The sequence below is a fragment of the Planococcus citri genome, chromosome 1 (assembly GCF_950023065.1).
Source record: "Planococcus citri chromosome 1, ihPlaCitr1.1, whole genome shotgun sequence".
NCBI classification, from domain to species: domain Eukaryota; kingdom Metazoa; phylum Arthropoda; class Insecta; order Hemiptera; family Pseudococcidae; genus Planococcus; species Planococcus citri.
The window spans coordinates 16,189,711-16,209,343 of record NC_088677.1 but is presented as its reverse complement, the minus strand read 5'-3'; the positions used below and the strand labels follow the sequence as shown (position 1 = coordinate 16,209,343).

Genomic DNA, 19,633 nt, shown 5'->3' with positions numbered 1-19,633 from the left:
TACTTAAAAACTAGTTTTTTGGTTGTTCAACAACTATTTTCCCCAATTTTTTTAGGTACCTAATTACCTACCTATACCTATATAAAATGTAAATGGTCGGAATTGTAATGTTGATCCGAAGATCTGAGAGAAAACCCATTTTAAAAAATATGAACGAAGGTAATTCCTATACCTACCTAATAAGCTCAGCGAAATGATGTAATTTCAATAATGAATTGAATGCGCTTAATTTTCAAGATAATTTCATCAAAGAATTTAATAAATTTAATGTTTTGAACAGCATTCATTTTTACTTACCTATATAAATGTATTTACTCGTATCAATGCTGAAGCATGTTTTGGTTTTTCTTATCTAAATAAGTTGGTGGTAACATCTTACAAATGCCTGTTACTATTTGGAAAAATTCATGTATCAGATAGTGCAGTACTGATTTCTAGAACTTTCTTTCATGTATCTAAGACGTGTGCTGTAAACTCATAAAATTTGCTCAATTACTGGTACCTTTTCTTTTTGCCAAAATCAAATTTATATAAATGAAGTTTATAAACTAAAAGATTTTATTGATTTTAACATTTTCAAAAAGTTCACATTGGCACTTATTTCTAACAACGTAAAAATATGTAAAAAAAATTTTGTACGATTTCTGACGTCGTACCTACTTGATTGGGAAAACATGAACTACTCAGCTTTTCATCGACTTCCCTCTGGCATCTTTTCAGTTTCAAAACACATTTTCACCGTTCTCTCCTTGAACTCATTTCTCCGAGTTCTTTTCCCCCATAACTCAAAACACCAATAATGATCATTTCCATGATCAATGGTGATGGTGATGATGGTGGCAGTGGCATCGATGATGCTGATGTTGGTGATGACGAGTTGTTTGATAGAACGCATTCTGCGCCCGTCGAATAAATTCAGTCGCATTTCTACACATGGCTTCTTCTCTGGCTGTTTGTCTTTTATGTAACATTTTTATGATACAGATCGGTACAAAAATACTGGCTAACGCTTTTACTTTACGATACACCCAACTGCGTTCAAATTGTTGCAGGTATGATAATAATCGTCGTTCGCAAGTGACAATTTCAGTTTTCGAGGGTAGCAACGCGAACGTGGTATTTTCCACGTGCAGTTTTTTCTTGCAATAATCTCTCAACTCTCTCAGGTATGATAATCCTTTACCCAGCTGCACGAAAGTTTGAGGTAAGATGATGGGTTTTCTGTTTATTACACGATCAATGATCATAGGATAGTATAGAAGTGGTTTTGACTTCAACGAAGGGAAATGCACTGGATCAAAAGGGTAGTACACTTGGCCATATTTAGGCTGTAAGCATAAATTCATACCGTACAACGCTTTGGCAAGAAAATGCGCACGACTCATGGGTTTTGTACTGGGAAGAATTTTTTTAATAATTGACGGGTGGTGGCCGTTGTATGTTATTGGTAAATGGTGACGATGACATCTAATTACTGGGAGATGGCCAGAGTGATTCTGTGCACGAGTGGTTTTGAGTTTTTGAGCATTGGATGATGATGAAAAAATGTATAGTAGGATCTAAAAAAATCAGAAAGTACCAGCTATTATAAGAAACTGAAAGTGAAAGAGTTGACTTTTATCTTGACTTACCAAAGTGATGACCAAATTCATAATTGAAAGAATTCATTGAAACTCACATATTTTACAATTTATTTACATGTATTTAAAGCTTAATTAATAATTATGTTACACAAACAACAGCCATGACACATGTTGATATTTTCATATTGGCTAAAAAGAAGTTGACTTAACTAGAAACGAAAGATTTGGTGAATATTGAGCTTGATAGTACATAAATGTATCCTACCTTCACTTTTCCTTAATTATTTTGATAACCCTTGTGCCTTATCTGTTGAATTAATTTTTGAGAATTGTATCACCATTGATAGCACTTTTATAAACAGATTACTCATTTTAGGAAACTTATTAGGAATAATAACCTATTTCAGAGATGAATATTTTTAAAGTAGGTATCTGAATACAAAGATTTTGATATGAATTTGAAATTCTAAAACATTGCTTATCAATTTTCCAAGGACACAATATGTATTCCAGTAACAGATATTCTAGAAAATCTAGTGCTTTGTGTGTTACTTTGGTGGACGAACGCGCCTACTCCTAGGAGACTTGTCATGATACGCTTTGCGTGGTGGATGGGGACGTGAAGAGAACCTATGCCGGGGTCGAGTTGGAATTACTGTTGTGGTAAAGACAGGCCATTCAATTGAGGTCTTATTAAGTTGTTGCTGAATGATAGGATTCAGAGTTTTTGTGAGACCGTGACTTTTTGTTCTTTTTTTTTCTCCATCAAGACGTTCGGTATTACCAAAAGCCATATCTTTACTAATATTCAATTTCTTGAATTCAGAAGCATGTATAAATTCATAATCCTGAAGTTTGGTGTTATAAACATAGACCTTATCTTTGAAGAAATTCAATTGTGATGTCAATTTATTCCTCTGATCTTCGGTTAATTCTGGAACATTTGAGTCATCATAGAATGATGCGGATTCATCATTCTGAGATTGCTGCTGAGCATTGTTCTTGCCTTTTCCCAATACCTCTTCTGTATATTCATGTGCGTATGAATCTTCATCTTGTGAGTATGCAGAATCAGAAGCTGATATTTTATGACCTTTTTTTGAATTTGTTTTTGGCATGGTTTTGGAGTGTTGTTTACCTTTTGATGCAGTTTGTTTTAGTTTAATTGATGGCGGAGTTTGTTTTAGAGATAAAGTTTTATAAGTTTTTGATTCCTCTTCTGAGTGACTATCTTTGTAAGCCTCTTCATATGATGATGCTTTACCAATAGGTTTTAGTCTTGTTGTGGAGATAGATTTCACGGATGTTTTAGAATGATGATTTTGCAATGGAGAAGTATGTGTGGAAGATTCTTCTTCTTGTGATTCTGATTGTTCTCCTGTGTGATCATGTTCGTCTGAGTCTGAGTCTATGTAGTCTCCTGAGTTTTCATAAAATGATGGATCTTGATTTTCGGCTGTTGATTCAATTTTATCGGGTTTCAAGATGATAGAAGTTTCGTTAAAATCGTGTTTTATGAAGGATTTATATTTTTCAGCTCTTTTTTGATAAAAGCTCCAATTTTTGTCTTTATTATCTTGCAATTGAAAGTCCTTATAATTTTCAAAAGTGTCTTTCTCAATTGAATCAGGAGTTTTTGCAGGTGGCTTTGTTACGTGCTTTGGGGTTCTATGTTGAAGGTTCCTAGTTGTTGGCTTGGTTGCAATTTGTTCTGAAGTTTTGAGATTTTCTGTTGCAGATGACTTGACTGTGGGATCCTTGGCCAGTGTTTTAAGTTTGGAATGTTGTGATTTTTGAGATTTTGTTGTAATTTGACCTTTTAACGTTTTCTGTTCCATTGTTTTGACTTCATCGCTGTACTCTGACTCCTGTTTGAATGGTGTCTCATCTTCAGTATAATCATCCTCTGTGTCATAATTTTTCAGTTCGGAGTCTGTCTTTTGAGACTTATCATGTTTAGAGGAATCAGTTTCATAACTTGTAGGTTGATCGCTTTCAGAATATTCTTCTGAAACTGCAGTTGCCTCGGGATCAGAATCCTTAGAATCACCATTTTTGGAAGATTCTTGCGAATCTGTCATTGTTTTTGAATCATAACTCCCAGACTCATCATCTTCTGAATATTCCTCTGAATATGCTGATTGATCATTTTGGGAGTATTCTTCTGAAACTGATGTTGAAGATTTGGCTTTTTGTTTTGATACATGTGCATCTGCTGTAGTCGAATGCTTTGCTTGTGTATTTTCCTCCAAAGTTTCTATCGAGGGACTGAGATTAGCTCCTTTTATTGAATAGTCAGTGTCGGATTCTGATGTAACTTTTTTAGACGGTTTCTTTGTAGCACTGTCACTGTATTCGAAGTATGATTCATCTAGATTCATGGTTACAGTACCTTTGAGATCAAAACCTTTCTTGGTTCTGTTTGTAATCTTAAGTATGCGGAATTTTGTAATATTAATTCCTCCAAATTTACTAGTTCTTCCTCTTTTTTGGAGAGCTACTTCCATGGAATCCTCTGCAAAAGTGAACTTTTTGGAAAATTGGTTACGAGTGTCACGATTTCTGTTTGGTTGTTGATCATTTCTGTCATATGATCTTTGCTGGCGATCTTCTCTACCATAGCCACCTCTATCACGATTGTTGTATGATTGACGGTCATCATTTTGGTTTCTGTATGGTTTACGGTTATCATTTCTGTCTCCAAAGGATCTTCGATTATCTCCTCGATCTCCATATGATCTTTGATTACCACCTCTATCTCCATATGATCTTTGATTTCCACCTCTATCTCCATATGATCTTTGATTTCCTCCCCTATCACCATATGCCCTTTGACCACCATCCTGATTTCCAAAGGACCTACGGTTACCATCTCGATCACCATAAGATCTACGATCCTCTCCTTGGCCTCCAAATGATCTACGATTGTTATCACGACCACCAAATGATCTACGATTGTCATCACGACCACCAAATGATCTACGATTGTCATCACGACCTCCAAATGATCTGCGGTCATTGCCCTGACCTCCGAATGATCTGCGATCATCACCTCTGCCACCATAAGATCTCTGATTGCCTTGATCACCACCACCATTACCTCTGTATGGCCCCCTATTTGGGCCTCGATCATTACCTCTACCACCAAAAGATCTGCGATCACCTTGATCACCTCCATCGCGACCTCTGAATGGTGCCTGATTTTGGCCTTGATTGCCACCTCTGCCACCGAATGATCTGCGATCACCACCATCACGATCTCTGTTTGGTCCCCGATTTGCGCCACGATCATTACCTCTGCCACCAAATGATCTGCGATCACCATCATCACGACCTCTGTTTGGCCTGCGATCATTATTTCGATCTTCTTGTGGTTTACGATCATTTCTACCACGATTTTCAAAGCGGTTGTGATCGTTATCTCTGTTTCTAAACAGTCCTCCGCTTTTTCTGTCTCCTTAAAACATGAAATTTAAATTAGGTTCAGGTGTTCATAATGTTTTTTTTTTGATTTGCAAGTACATTCAAAATTTTGTTATCTTACTGGAACTATCAGCATCCCTTTTGCATCTTGGAGATCGAATGAAATCATCGTCAATAGAAATCATAGGTGTGTTCGTTAATTGATTGTGCATTGCACAAAAGTCTTTTGAGGCCTCATCTATTGCAATAATATCTCTCAGGTTTGATGCAACATAATGCCCTTGATAGTGGGCCAATTCTCCAGTGATCAGCTTGAATATGGAACCACTCCATACCTATAAACATGTAAAAATTGTGAACATACTTTGATATTTTTCATTGATAATGGGGAAAATGAGAACTGTCAGGTTTTTTGAAGGTCAAGGACCTATTTCATGCATGTGAGTTGTGGGAGTGGGTATCCAGGTAGCTGGGTACTGGAGCTAGGGCTCTACATCTACTGATTTTGATTTCCTAACAATTATGTGCGGGTGAAATGAAATGAAGTAAAATGAGTAGTGTGGTATTTGAGTATTTATTTCTTGAAGATAGGGTACATGCACTTTACCTATAGATACAAAATGAGGTATTGACACTCATCAACACATTATCATCTTATGATTTCATGAAATCAGAGTCATCTATACCCATCTGAAATATTTCTTTATCCTTCATCTGTGATTATAGCATATCTTTGAATTTTTTCAAGATCTTTTTCATCTGTATTACCTTTGAACCTTATATATTTCAGATCATACAAGATTTCATTTTTAGCCATATTTAGTAGTTGAAATAATTCATCTTTGAATTTGAATTTGAAAATGTAATCTTTCCACTTGAAGGTGAATACTGTGAGCAGAGGTGATTTGATGAGATTGAGATATTTTCTCATTGTAACAATAGGATCTTTGTAATTCTGATCCTCATAACACCCACTTGTGGTTCTAGGTATAGCAATGTCCAAATCAACTTCACCATTGGAGGCATTATAATTATGGTGATCATGGGGGACATGAGCTTTTTGTATCATTGAGTCAAGAGTAGGTTTTAAAGGTGCAGAAGGCGTTGACAATTTTTTATGTATTTGAAAACTGTTGATTTCAGAGTGGATTCTTGATTCATTGGGATCAGAATTTTGTTCTGTAGCTCTTTTTGATGAATACTGGCATGAGCTGTCATTCTGATGGGATTGTTCATGTTTATTATGAGTAGTAATAGGTGAAAATGATAGTTTATAAGAGCTGTGCCCAGACTTGTTGATAATTATGTGATGCAGCGAACTGTGAGTTCTAATGGTGGAGATTTTGTTTAGCTTATGAACGTATTTTGTCCTTAAACTGGAAGTATTTTTGGTGCTGAAATGTGCTCTTTCAGAAATTGCATCATGATGAATCGTTGATGAGCTTTTTTGCCAAAATATTGAAGAATTTATGTATCTTCCATTGACGAAAGGGCAAATTATTGTCACCTGAAACCAATACCATTCGTTGAACAGGTATCCACCAAAGTAAATGCCCTATAGTTATCTATAATAGTTATGGGATCTGAAGTACAAATGAGTTTACTGTCTGACTGGCAAAAAGTAGGTGTTCTGTTAGTGAATCAAATTTAGCTGACAATTATCATTCATAAGTGCATAAATATCCAAAAAAATTAGTCAATTTCAATCTCAAAACTCTTCAAAGGAGCCAACAGAACAGGTGTTATGGGAATTTTTGATTTTCTCACAAAATGTTTACCCATTTCCATACATCACTTGGTACTTTTTCAAAAATGTTGAAAATCTTCACACAATTTTGTCTTTATACTTCTTCAAATTGCCAAAAAATGATTTTCGACAAAATAGTTTGATTGCTTGTGAAATGTATACCTAAATAATTATCTTGATAGGTAGTTTGCATGACACTTTTTTCAAAAATCCGGAAATCATTACCCTATTATGGGCTTGAAATTTTTTAAAATAGCTCAAAAATCATTTTCAATGAAGTATTTTGATTTTTTTTTTTGCAAAATTTCAATTTTCAATCCATTTTGACAGATCACGTGGCATGACACCTCTTCTAATAATCTAAGAAATCATCACCTTATTTTAGAATTCAAAATTTGTTGAAATTTGCTCAAAAATCATTTTTGATAAAATATTTGGATTTCTTGTAAAATTTTATTCCCTTTTTCAAAAATCTAAAAAAATCATCACCTACCTAATTTTAAACATAAAATTCTCCAGAATTGCTCAAAAATTGTTTTTGTTGAAAAATTTGAATTTCTCTTAAAATTTCATCCTATTTTGATATTTTTCAAACCCCATAAAAATTGTGACCCAAATTAAAGCTCGAAATTCCCCAAAATCTCAGAAATAATTTTTGTCCAAGTATTTGAATTTCTTGTGAAATTTTAATCCTTTATAATGGATAGCATGACATCCTTTTCAAAAATCCTGGAAGTCATACCGGAATATTTAACTCAAAAATCCCCAAAAAAATCTCTAAAAAATCATTTTTGTGAAATATTTGAATTCCTCACAAAATTCCAAAGCATTTGATGTGATCCATTTTGAAAATTCACGGTTTTTTGGCTCATCCCTCTTCCTTCTCAACAGTGCAACTGCCAAAATGATCGCAAACTGAACACTTTCTGGCAGTTGGACTGTAACTACAGACAATTTTATTGTAGACAAATGACAGATTTTTCTGGATTTTAAAATCAGAGCAGAGGATCAGCACAACAGTTTCAAGTTCTTACGTATTTGAATGCTATATTAAAACTACAAGACGTATATCAAAATAACACATTAAAAGTATAAAAAAAAATTTGTTCCACAAAATGATATCACAACAAAGTGATTCTGAAGCAGGTGAGATTTTTTAATTTACAGGTAATCGCTATAAGCTGACGGAGACTACAATTGAATGTGATTTCATCAACAGTGGAATATTGTTAGTCATCTGACTGTCATCAGGGATTTACTTTTGAAGTCAGTCACACAGTACCTATTTAAGCTAAGTAGATCATGTGAACTTCGCTAAAGGTTTTATGAGGGTTTTCCATCAGCATTCTGTATCTTTTTGGTGGTTTGTGACATGTCTTTGGATATTTGTGACCATGTCTGAAAATTCAATTCAGTTGGAGCACTTCTTAATTCCGAGGTCGGTTCTTTTTACGAATGACTCGTTTTTTGAGTGTTTTTTCAGTCTTATGAGGAGATGTCGGTTGATCAGGATTTTCAGTTTCTGAATGAGGTGTAGTAGATAGGGAATTTACTGTAGGAGAGCAAGGTTGAGTGGTTGATTGACTTGAAATTGGTTGAGATGTTTTTGGGGAGTGTAGTAAGTCTGCTCGAACCAGACCATAAGCTTTCTTTTTTGTATCATAAACGAACACGTGCTTTTTTGTTATGGCGGCAGCCTTGGATGATATCTTTTTAAAAGCTTCTTCAGAGTTGAACGGTGTAGTGGTAGTGGGTAAAGTTGTAAAACCCTTCTTTGTTCTTTTTATTTTTAAAGTGGTTTGACTTTGTGAAGCAGCCATTGGTTTTGTTTCATCATTGGAGGATCCTTCAGATTCTGGATAATCATCTGCATGAGGGGTTATTGAGTTTAATTGCTCTGATTCATCATGGGGTATTTCATGGCTTTCATTCGTAGTTTTCTTGATACCTTCATCAGAAAAACTGACTCGTTTTGGAGAATCTTTGTCCTGATGATTGATTTCATCAGAGCTGTCTTCGTATGATGTTAGTTTAGAATTGTATTCTGATTCTTCCACTTCGTGTGATTTTTTAGTGCTTTTTTCAGCCATTTGTTTCTCCTTAATGGTGGTTTTTAGTGATGGTTTTCCTGATGTGATTTGATTGGGTAAATATTTCTCACGTTGTATGATTTTATTGGATGCTTGACTTTTTGTAACTGTATCTTTTTTGAGAGTTGTTTTTTCTGATGAAGGTGATGTTTTTATGTCTTTTTTTGATTTTGTGGTGTCAAGGGAAGTTTTATGAGTGGGCTTTCCTGATGGTGTTACTTTCAGATCCTTTGTTCCAAGATTTTTCACATCATTATTATCGTCAGAATAATAATCACTGCTGTAATCAGAATCTTTTTCTGATTCGTTCATTGATGTTTCATGACCCTTTTTAGATTTTTGATTCTTTTTCGTTGCTGTTTTTCCAGTGGTAACTTTTTTTGATTTCTTATCCTGTTTCAATTTTGTGGTCTCCTGAAAGCTCTTATCAGATTCATACTCAGAGTCAGTGTGTTCCTCTGAGGTGTATTCTGATTCATGATCCGAAATCACTTGATTTTTTCTTGAGGTAGATTTCACTTTTGAAGTTACTTTTGCTGCTGATGTTTTTGGATTGTTTTTAGAATTAAGGCTGGGTTTGGAAGAGATTTTTATTTGCTTGTTTTTATCAGAATGAGATGATTCTGATTCAGAGTACTCTTTACTTTCATATTCATCTGATTCATAGGTGGATGTTTCATGACTGTTTTTGGATGGATGTTTAGGTTTTGGTGGTATTTTTTTAGCTTGTGTTTTGGTGTCTTTTTTGGAGATTTTATTTGGTTTTGAAGTCTTTTTTTTCATTTCTTCAGATTTGTACTCGTCTGACTCATGAATTGAGGTTTTATGGTCTTTTGGTTTTGAAGTCTTTTTTTTCAACTTATCAGTATCAGATGATTTTGGGTCATAATATTCTTCAGAATTGTATTCATCTGATTCATAAGTTGAGGTTTCATGGCCTTTTGGTTTTGAAGTCTTTTTTTTCAACTTATCAGTATCAGATGATGATTCTTGGTCATAATATTCTTCAGATTTGTACTCATCTGATTCATAAGTTGAGGTTTCATGGCCTTTTGGTTTTGAAGTGTGTTTTTTCAACTTGTGAGTATCAGATGATTCTTGGTCGGAATATTCTTCAGATGTGTACTCATCTGATTCATCAGTTGAAGTTTCATGGCCTTTTTTGGACGAAGGTGAAGGTATTTTTTGAGATGTTTTTGGAAGTTTTTTAGGCGTTGTGGATTGCTTAGACTTTTTCTTGTCATCATCAGTATCTGTGTATTCTTCGTATAATGTTTCTTGTTTTAAATTTGAACTTTGTGTCCTTTTCCAAGTTGGTATTCTTCTTAGTGGAGTAGATGTTTCCACACGGGTGTAAAAGGGATCAAATTCATTCCCACCATCGTGGCTTGTGTCGCCTGTTTCTTTATCAGTGTCTGTTGCTTCAACAGTATCAGCTGTTTCTTCAACAGTATCAGCTGTTTCTTCATCAGTATCATCTGTTCCTTCTTCAGAATCATATGTTTCTGCATCAGAATCTGTTTCATAGTCATCGGAATCATAGTACTCGGTATCTGTTCCTTCATCAGAATATAATTCTTCATCATCATTTTCGGTTTCAGTTCCAGACTTTGGCGCATATTTAGGTTCAGCATGTTCAGCATCTTCATCATCATATTCGGTTTCATCATTAATTTCTAATTCTTCTGATTCAGTCATTGGCTTAGATTTATCTGATTTTTTGGTTTTAGCTTTTTTAGCTTTTGGTTTAGTTTTCGACTTTTGACCTTTTTGTTTGCCTGACTTTGTACTAGGAATGGAGTCATAAGATGTTTCATCTCTGTAACCTGCATCAAGTTCCAAGAAAGGATCATCGTATTCTGAGCTTTCTTTACCACGTGCTTTGGATTTCTTCTTTTTGAAGGCACGTTCCACCTCAGCGTCGAGTTTATCAATTTCGGATTCATCGTAGTCTATTTTCCCTAATAAAGTTGTCTTTTGTGGCCTTACTTTGGATTTCTTCCCTTTCAAGATACGTTCCACTGCAGCGTCCTGTTTCTTAATTTTGGATTGATCTAAATTCGAATCTGGCGGCCATGAAACACGTATTGACCTATCCTCGGATGCAATATCTCCTTGGACAATTGCCGAATCATCTTCAGCATAGCTATACTGCTCGTATTCGGATGAACTAGCATTTTTACGATGTTTGGGTCGCTCATCCGATATATCAGATCTGAGGGCTTCTATTTCTGAAGAAATATCAGTCAATTGTTCTTCGTCAGACAGAAGCAGGGTATTATCTTCGTCGCTGTAGTCAGTAGATATGGAGTCTTTCTTGATGGTTTTAGCGGATTTCTTTTGCTTGGTTACATTTCCCCAAGGATACGTTTTGGTGATTCTGCCAAAAGTACCTCCTTTGGGTGCCTTGGGTTGTTTGGGTAATGAATACGAATCTTCACCTACATCATTATCATTGCCAAAATCTTCATCGTAATAATCTCCCTGAGGCTCATCAGGTCCAGGAGTTGAGAAACGACCTCCTTTTTTACGCTTACCTCCTGCTCTCTCTTGTTTAGGATCTTTTTCACCCCGTGCTTTGCGTTCACCTGCCCTACCTCGGGCAGCTTTCCGAGTAGCTCGAGCTCTTTCATAATCACGTACATGAATTGGAGGTCTTTTCTTGGGTGGACTTTTTTTGGCCGATGCACTGCCACCTGCTCCGATACCCAAAGCGACATCTTGTGTTTTTTTGAACGTATTGAATCGGTATCCTTTTCTATACTTTAATCCAGGTGGTCTGACTAGTTTGCCTTTTCCTCTGGCGTATTTCTTCATATGCCTGTAAGGCGTCGCTGTGGTGAATTTCCCCCTTTTCAGTAGACTTTTTCGTATTTTACTCTTCCTTTGTAGTTTTTTCTTTCGTCGGCGGAAAAATATCTTGTTTTTCTTCTCTATCGAAGCTCGTTTACGTCTGGGTGATCGATCCAGATTTCCTGCCTCAAACAGTGGAAGATCATCGTGTATTGAGAGTTCGCGTTTTATTCGAAAACATCCTTGGTTTGAAATTCCGTCTAGGCTGTTTTCCTCAGCTTCCACTTGTGCTAGAGAAACATCTCGTATTTCTGATTCGTGAATGCAATCGACGATGGTGATTTTCGAGTAAATGAAACATTTCAATACCTGAAAACAGGTGAAAAGTCAATCCGAGCTGAGCATTTATTCGTACACCTATTATTGCGATATCCGAATATTTTATAGCATAATTTAAGAATATTAAGACAAGTTGATTTATTGACAATGCATATGTCCAGTTTTTTTCATCTTCGTTACTTTTTTGTTTTTCAAGGAGTTGCAAGTTTGGAGGAAAAATTCCGATGTCGAAGATTCGCATTTTTCTAATGGTATTCCGGTGTGTGGAGTCAAAATATCATTATTGTGCAAGTAAGTTTGACCGATGCTACTTTGTTTTTTCAATTAATTTGCGAAGTAATAAATTCGTTCTGGCTGTTCGTTCGTTGATAAAATTCTACGCTGGGGTTTTATTAAAGAATCTCCAATCTTCGCTATGATTAATCGTGTATTGATAAGTCTCACTCGAGAGAATCAACATCGATAATTGATTAATTTTAAAGTTGGTATGATTTTCAGGTAATTTGAACTTTGAAGAATGAAGAATTACAATGAACCGAATGTATGGAATATTTCCATTCGTGGCCACTCCGATTTCACTGTTGATTTTGCCTTTGCTAGTTCGCTAGGCAACTTATTTCGCTCTGTACGGTTTCAAATCGATGTTTCAGCGAGATGAGATGTACTTTGAAGGTAACGGAAGCTTCGTTTGGAATTTTCGTATATTTGTAAATTAGCTACGAATCCTATGGCGTAAATGAAATGCTACAGTTTTAATCAAACAATGCATTGCAGGGTTCATCGAGAAGAAAGTATTGGATTTTTATCCACGTTTGGTACGTTTGCCATTTGAAAATGATCCTGTACCTGTTGGCTTTTTGGACTTCAAAATGACTACGTTAGTTTCACGCCATCATCTCAGAATGGTAGGTACTTGAATAATGCCTCCAGATCCCCACCGTAGATTTTCAATAAGGTAGACATTACTTTAAAATTTTTCTCAGGTATTTTTTGAAGGAAATATTAGGAAGGAATTTACAGATTTTAATTCAGAAATTCCATAAAACAAATGGAACTATGATTGCTTAGATTACATTTATAGAGATCTAATATGTGAGAGTATGTAGGTTTAGGTATTGTTAGTAGATAAATTTACTCACCAGTAAAAGTAATATCTTCATAACGAAACTTTGAGTTAATTAAAAAAAAGTTTTTCAAATTTGACTCATCGTTTCCCAATCCGACCATTGGGTTGATTCGAAAAAGCAGGGAATTTCGTAGAAAAATCACATATTTTTTGTAATATTTTATAACATTTTCAATCAGAAATCATTTTTTGTGATCGGTAGACGTGTAACTGATCGAATGATGATTCCTTCCGTTTCCTCAATTCGATAACCTTTCGTGTAATCTACACATCGCGGCCAACTATGTACCTACCTAAATTTATTTCAGATGCGTTAACTTGATAGTAATGAATTTTTTCTCTTTTTAAATCGTGAATGTATCTATCAGATGATCTGTATAATATTGAGCCAGGAATTTAAATTCACAGCTTCTCATATTTTTGGACGTGAAGAAAACGTTCATATGAATTATTTGTAGAATTGATTTATACTTATAGGTTTATAGGAACATTGCAAATCTCACCTACCAAAAAATCATGTTAATTTTACGACTGAATTAAATTTAAAATCAACAAATTGACGTGTTTCATGTTTCTGAGAAAGGAACCTTTTGAATTAGAGCCCTCCATTTGAATGAAATCAAACTTGATCGAGAGAGCAGGTCCTAAAACCTTCGTAATCAAAATTTTAGATGTTAAAAATCATTTTTGGATTTTTAGCGAATTTTTGAAAATTCAAAAAATCTATTTTGATGGCGGTTTTTTAAGTAAAACATTTTCTTTCAAGCAAAATGAACCAGTGTGACTTTCTGTCTCTCCTCATTCCAACTTACTGCTATTTTTTAGGTAATTTTGGAGCCTCCAGTGAGTTTTCAATTCACCTGTCAAAATTTCAAGTGCTAAAGTGCCTTTTTCGATTTTTGGTGAATTTTTGAAAATCACATTTAGCCCAAAAATGAAGGAAAAATAAAAATTTTACCAAATTGACCAAGAAAGCTGAAATTTGGGATATACCCTATTTTCGACATGTCAAATCGATTGGGAACAGTTTCAAACCGTTTTGAGCAGTTCTGGAGTCTCCAGCAGATTTTTGAAACTCGAAATTCCCACAAAATTTCATCAAATGGAGATGGAAAGCCGAAATTCAGTCTGCAAACTAATTTCAAAACGCTACGAAGTCAACTATTGGTGGATTTTAAGTCGTTTTGGAGCCTCTAGCGACTTTTTGGAGATTCCTGGAGCCTCCAGCAGATTTTCAAATGGAAAAATTTTCAAATCTCACCAAATGGAGTAAAAAAATTGGAATTTATTTTGAAAACTAATTTCAATACGCTATGAAGTGAACTGTAGATGGATATATCAAGTCGTTTTGGAGCCTCCAGTGACTTTTTTAAATTCCGGAAGCCTCTAGCAGATTTATGAAACTTGGAATTCTGACAAACGATTTGATTTGATTTGATCAGACGCAATTGGAAAACCGAAATTCCAACTTAAACACGTTGTTGAATCGAATTCTGGTAAATTTGAGTCATTTTAGTGCCTTCAGCGATTTTTTGGAAATTTCTGGAGTCTCCAGCACATTTTTGAAATAACCTAGAAAGTTTCAATTTTAAATATTTCCTATTTTCAACCTTCCAAATCGATTGGAAACGCTTTCAAACCATTTTGAGCAGTTCTGGAGTCTACAGCAGATTTTTGAAACTCGAAATTCCCACAAAATTTCATCTAACGGAGTTGGAAAGTCGAAATTAATTTTGCAAACTAACATCAATACGCTACGAAGTCAACTGTTGGTGGATTTCAAGTCGTTTTGGAGCCTCCACCGACTTTTAGAAAATTACTGAGGCCTCCAGTAGATTTTTGAAACTTGAAAGTTCCCAAGATTTCATCTTGAATGGAAATGGAAAGCCGAAATTCATTCTGCAAACTAATTTCAATACGCTACGAAGTCAACTGCAGGAGTATTTTAAGTCATTTTGGAGCCTCCGGCGACTTTTTGAAAGGTTTTATGGCGTTTTTTGGAAAATTGAAATTTCCTAAAAGTAAGGTAAAGTGGGGTAATTCCGATAGCAAGCCCTAGCTTTGTTGGAAAACACATTTTGGCCCAAATGATGAAGAAAGTAGGTAGTTTTAGTGCTAACCTACACCCATTAATGATCAGATGGTTCATCTGCTCTGTTTTGTCAAGTCTGTACAGTGTTCAAAATCTGAATGCCCAAATCCTTTGCTGCAAAAAACAGTGCACTTTTGAAACTCGTTTTTATCGTTCAAAACTTGTTGAAAAATTCTGTTTAGAAACTGATATTTGATGAATACGTGTTAAAGTGTCAGTACCTCTTTTGATTTTGCTTTTATAATTATTTGTTTGGTGGCATTGAATTATTAAACATGTAGATCATTTTTCATGCCGCGGGGTAATTCCAATAGCACCAGCAAAATTGTCTTGCAATGTTTTTTTCTCTGTTTTGATGTATTACAGTTTTAGGGGGTCGAAATTATCAAAGAAAATCCTCAAAACGGGGCATTTTTCTCTAGTTGGTCTAGTTTTCAAAAATTATGCCTCAAAAATGCCTATTTGTAAAAAAATTTTAATTTTTGTTCTAATGAGATTCAATTTACATGAAATAAAAACCTAAATATGCAATAAATGGTACTGTCAAACCCCCTAATTTCCGGACACCTTTTTCATGTTTTTCGTAAAAGGCTTTAAAACGAGCGATTCAACTTGGTGTTTGTCTTCACATTCTGACATTCTCATAGAATGTCACCATGTGAACAGTTTTTGAGCATCAATTTATTAATTTTACGTGATTTTGTTTGTTTAATTTGAATTCGAAAAGTGTCCGAAATTAGATCCAAGGTACCCTAATTTCGGACACTTTTTCTTTAACGTGGGAACTCGAAAATTTTAGTTGAAAAAGAAATTATTTACCCCTGAAAAACGACTCCAATCAAAAACAGCTCGAATCATGATGTGAAATGTAGAAAAAAAAGATTTTTCAAGGAAATGTTCAGCACTCTCATTATACACTTTCTTGTTAGAAAAATAAGTTGGTAACATTGAACAATTTCTTATCAAACTCCTTGTTGATGATTTTACGGCTCAGATCTTTTACTTTTCAGTATGGTTTTTAGAAAATGAGTGAAATAATAGTGCAATTCTTCATCAAAACTAAAAACACTTGATAAAAATACCATTGAACTCGAAAAATACACATTTGCAAGTGCATCAGTGTTACCCTTCCAAACTCAGTAATGCGTGATCCAAAGTGTCCGAAATAATGATCCGTTTCGCGACTTTTTCAGTTTTTAGGATTTAAATAATAGAAACAAAACGTAAAATTTGAGGAATGAATTTTATTTTTAATTACCAGTGACTTCTTGATATTTTAGAGCGATTTTCATGGTTATGAAAGCATTTGGATAGACGCCGTGAATAACTTTTTCCTCACTCTTTATATGAAGCACTTTGTGAAGTTCATTTTAATGACCAAAGAAATAGCGTAAAATGAAAATTCTTACATCAGGGAGATTGTCCGTGATCTAAACTAATAGAAGAAGTGTTCACTTTTACTTGTACCCTTAGTTCTTATCATTAAAATAGCGAAAACATCAAGTGTCCGAAATTACGTACCCTGTCCGAAATTAGGGGTTTTGACAGTATATTTCAACATTACTGGCTCGGAATTACCCTGGGAGAATTCCTTTCCTTATAAAACTCGTTATCGGAATTACCCCATTTTTAGGGTAATTCTGATAACTCAACCTTCCATGTATGAAGCCTTTACACAAATCACTCTTCAATATAGTCAATGTGTAGCTGAAGAATGTAGGAATAAAGTTGTTACATCATTTTTGCCCCAAAATGTACAGGAAATCCAAAAAATGAGAAATTGCTAAGATTTTGAATTTTGCCATCGGAATTACCCCACTTTACCTTAGTTGAAAGCTTCAAAACCATTTGAAACCACCATGCAGTCCACTTCATATTGTATTAAAATTAGTTTACGAAGGAAATTTCAGCTTGCCAACTCAATTTGATGAATTTTTTTGGGAATTTCAAGTTTCAAAAATTTTGTGGAGTCTCCAGTAATTTTCAAAAAGTTGCTGGAGGCTCCAAAATGACTCGAACCCACCTGAAGTCGTCTTCAGAGGGTGTTGAAATTGGAGTACAGAATAAATTTCGGCTTTCCATCTCCATTATTTTGATGAAATTTTGTGGGAATTTCGAGTTTCAAAAATCTGCTGGAGGCTCCAGAACTGCTCAAAATGGTTTGAAACTGTTTCCAATCGATTTGACATGTCGAAAATAGGGCATATCCCAAATTTCAGCTTTCTTGGTCAATTTGGTAAAATTTTAATTTTTCACTCATTTTTCGCCTAAATTTGATTTTCAAAAATTCACCAAAAATCGAAAAAGGCACTTTTGCTCTTGAAATTTTCACAGGTGATAAATTTTTTCCTGATCTTTTGATCTACCTTTGTACGGTTTAAAAAATTTTGTGCAAGTCCCATGTTGGAACGCAAAATATGCGATTTCTGCTGACCTGTCAATCAAAATGGCCGCCATTTTGTAATTAGGACCACTTTTTTTTTTAGGACCAGGGCTAGAAATGTTCCTAAAAGTTGTCCCGGAGGATCGACCGGGGGGAGCGGGGGGTTCAATAGATTCTGATGCGGGCTCCCCAACTACAGATTTTTCGAGAACATATTATTCCATACTAATCACATTTTGAAAAGTTTGAAATTTTTTCATCTCTCTCCCGCCCTCTTGAAAAAGACATGAAATTGGTTTAAAATAATTTTCATGAACTTTTTTATGATTCTAGTATTTTTTTTGTTTTGGTTCAGCAGCTATGGCAAGCCTTCATTTTTCTGGAGTTTTTGATTGGTAGGTAGGTAGGTAGGTAGGTAGGTAGGTAGGTAGGTAGGTAGGTAGGTAGGTAGATAGGTAGAGGCACTCTGCTTATTAAATTGGAAAAAATTTCCATTCAGTTATTGTAACGACTTCAAAAATTCAATTTTGTTGTTTAGGACATGGAAATCAAATGCAAAATATTCTGATGGATGGAAATAGTTTCAAAATTGAAATTCATACGTGCTCAAATTTGATACTCTGCAGAGTAGTCCAAATCCAAAAGTCATTTCAGTTGAACTATGAAACAACATAAAAATAGACAAACGAACCTATTCGATTAGATTCAGGATTGCAACTAGGAAAAAAATAATGATCTTGAAAAAACAGGTAAGAAATTATTATGTAACGTCGTCTGCTTACGAGTATTTCTTCAGTACCTATTTCTTATATGTAGGTACCTATAGACATTCTAAATTTAATCGAAATACCTTACGTATAAAATGTAAACATGTAATTATCAACATATACAGGTAGGTACAAGTATTATCCGAAAGATTTCCGAAGATATACCTAATTATATTATTAAAAACACACATACCGACATACCTATCAACATCAACGTGAAAACGAGTTCGAAAAAATGAACCGATTTGATAAAAATTATCACTCGACCGTTTCCGTAACAAAAAAATCAGTTTTGCATTTTTCGACTCGTATCTCATCACTCGAATTCGACGATCACCTTTGAACGAAATTATTCGGATGAAATACCTTCAACATTGTATTGTTTCGCGTTTTTATTTGGTTAAAATCGAGTGTTCGTTTACGTATAATTTTCACGATGAACGACGAAGAATTAATAGATTGGATACTGGTTTCTAGCAGCGAAAAAGGCCACGACGACGATGAAATCGCAGATCTGGAATTTAAACGAATCATCTTCGAAGATAAACTTCAAAAAGAAGGATTACTCATGGATAAAGAATCTTACGGGAATTTAACTTTCGTTAAACTAAAAGCTCCGCCGAAAGTGTTGAAAAAATATTGCGAAATTATGAAATTTCGTATGCCCATTAGAGAGGTAGGTAACTAGGTATACGTAAATTGAGCTCGTAAGTATTTTTGTTTTTCAAATAGTAATTAAAATATCTCTATATTTGTTACCTATTATCATTCTATAGACTTCTAAATTCGCTGTCAAGATGAGCACTCCATCTATAAAAGGCTTCAGTTTATTTGACGAGATTGTCGGTTTATTGAAGAAAGTTGGAAATTTCCTTACTCGAGGCGATCTCGATGATACATCTAATAAATTCGAATATAAATCTACCTACAGCAGAAATAAGGAATATTTGTAATATACCTATTTGATTTACTGTTTTTTTCACGATGGATTATTTCTTGAATAATTGATTTGGATTTTTATGGCGTAGATTTAACGAAGATGATCCTGATTTCTTTTCGTATACAATTCGTATTTTAATCGTTCATCATATTTTGAATAGTCAAACTTTGAATTGCGACGATGGAAGCGAAGATGAACCGGTTAGTTTGGAAAATTTGCTCAAAGATGGTGTTTATAAAGCAGCTTATCCTTTACACGACGTAAGTCTAACTTATTATTATTATTTTTTTTTTGAGGAAATATACGATTTAGTGAGTGATTTTCTCCCCCTCACCCAAAAAAAATGAATC

General features: G+C 34.7%; 2 protein-coding genes across 4 annotated transcripts in view; one reads left to right on the top strand and one right to left on the bottom strand.

Annotated features, from left to right (window-relative positions):
- Positions 1-1,667: 1,667 nt before the first annotated feature.
- Positions 1,668-13,360, bottom strand: LOC135848593 (probable serine/threonine-protein kinase kinX). 2 transcript variants are annotated; one of them, XM_065368538.1, is made up of 3 exons: positions 13,115-13,343; positions 5,128-5,341; positions 1,668-5,040 (listed from the first exon to the last, which is right to left on the bottom strand). In XM_065368538.1, exons 1-3 carry the CDS (start codon positions 13,133-13,135, stop codon positions 2,132-2,134), a joined length of 3,144 nt encoding a protein of 1,047 aa, XP_065224610.1. In that variant the 5' UTR covers positions 13,136-13,343; the 3' UTR covers positions 1,668-2,131. The 2 variants fall into 2 exon arrangements, with proteins under 2 accessions (XP_065224610.1, XP_065224604.1); XM_065368532.1 differs by lacking the exons at positions 1,668-5,040; positions 5,128-5,341 and adding an exon at positions 7,781-12,005 and having other exon boundaries at positions 13,115-13,360.
- Positions 12,203-19,633, top strand: part of LOC135848610 (anoctamin-2-like) — a 24,163-nt gene continuing 16,732 nt past the window's right edge. Inside the window, exons 1-6 of one of the 2 annotated variants that reach the window (XM_065368558.1) lie at positions 12,203-12,647; positions 12,750-12,880; positions 18,115-18,325; positions 18,821-19,019; positions 19,120-19,292; positions 19,372-19,543. In XM_065368558.1, coding sequence (XP_065224630.1) covers positions 18,912-19,019; positions 19,120-19,292; positions 19,372-19,543 — 453 coding nt within the window. In that variant the 5' untranslated portion in view covers positions 12,203-12,647; positions 12,750-12,880; positions 18,115-18,325; positions 18,821-18,911. Of the gene's footprint in view, positions 12,648-12,749; positions 12,881-18,114; positions 18,326-18,541; positions 19,020-19,119; positions 19,293-19,371; positions 19,544-19,633 lie in introns of those variants that run through there. The other variant, XM_065368550.1, reaches the window with a different exon arrangement.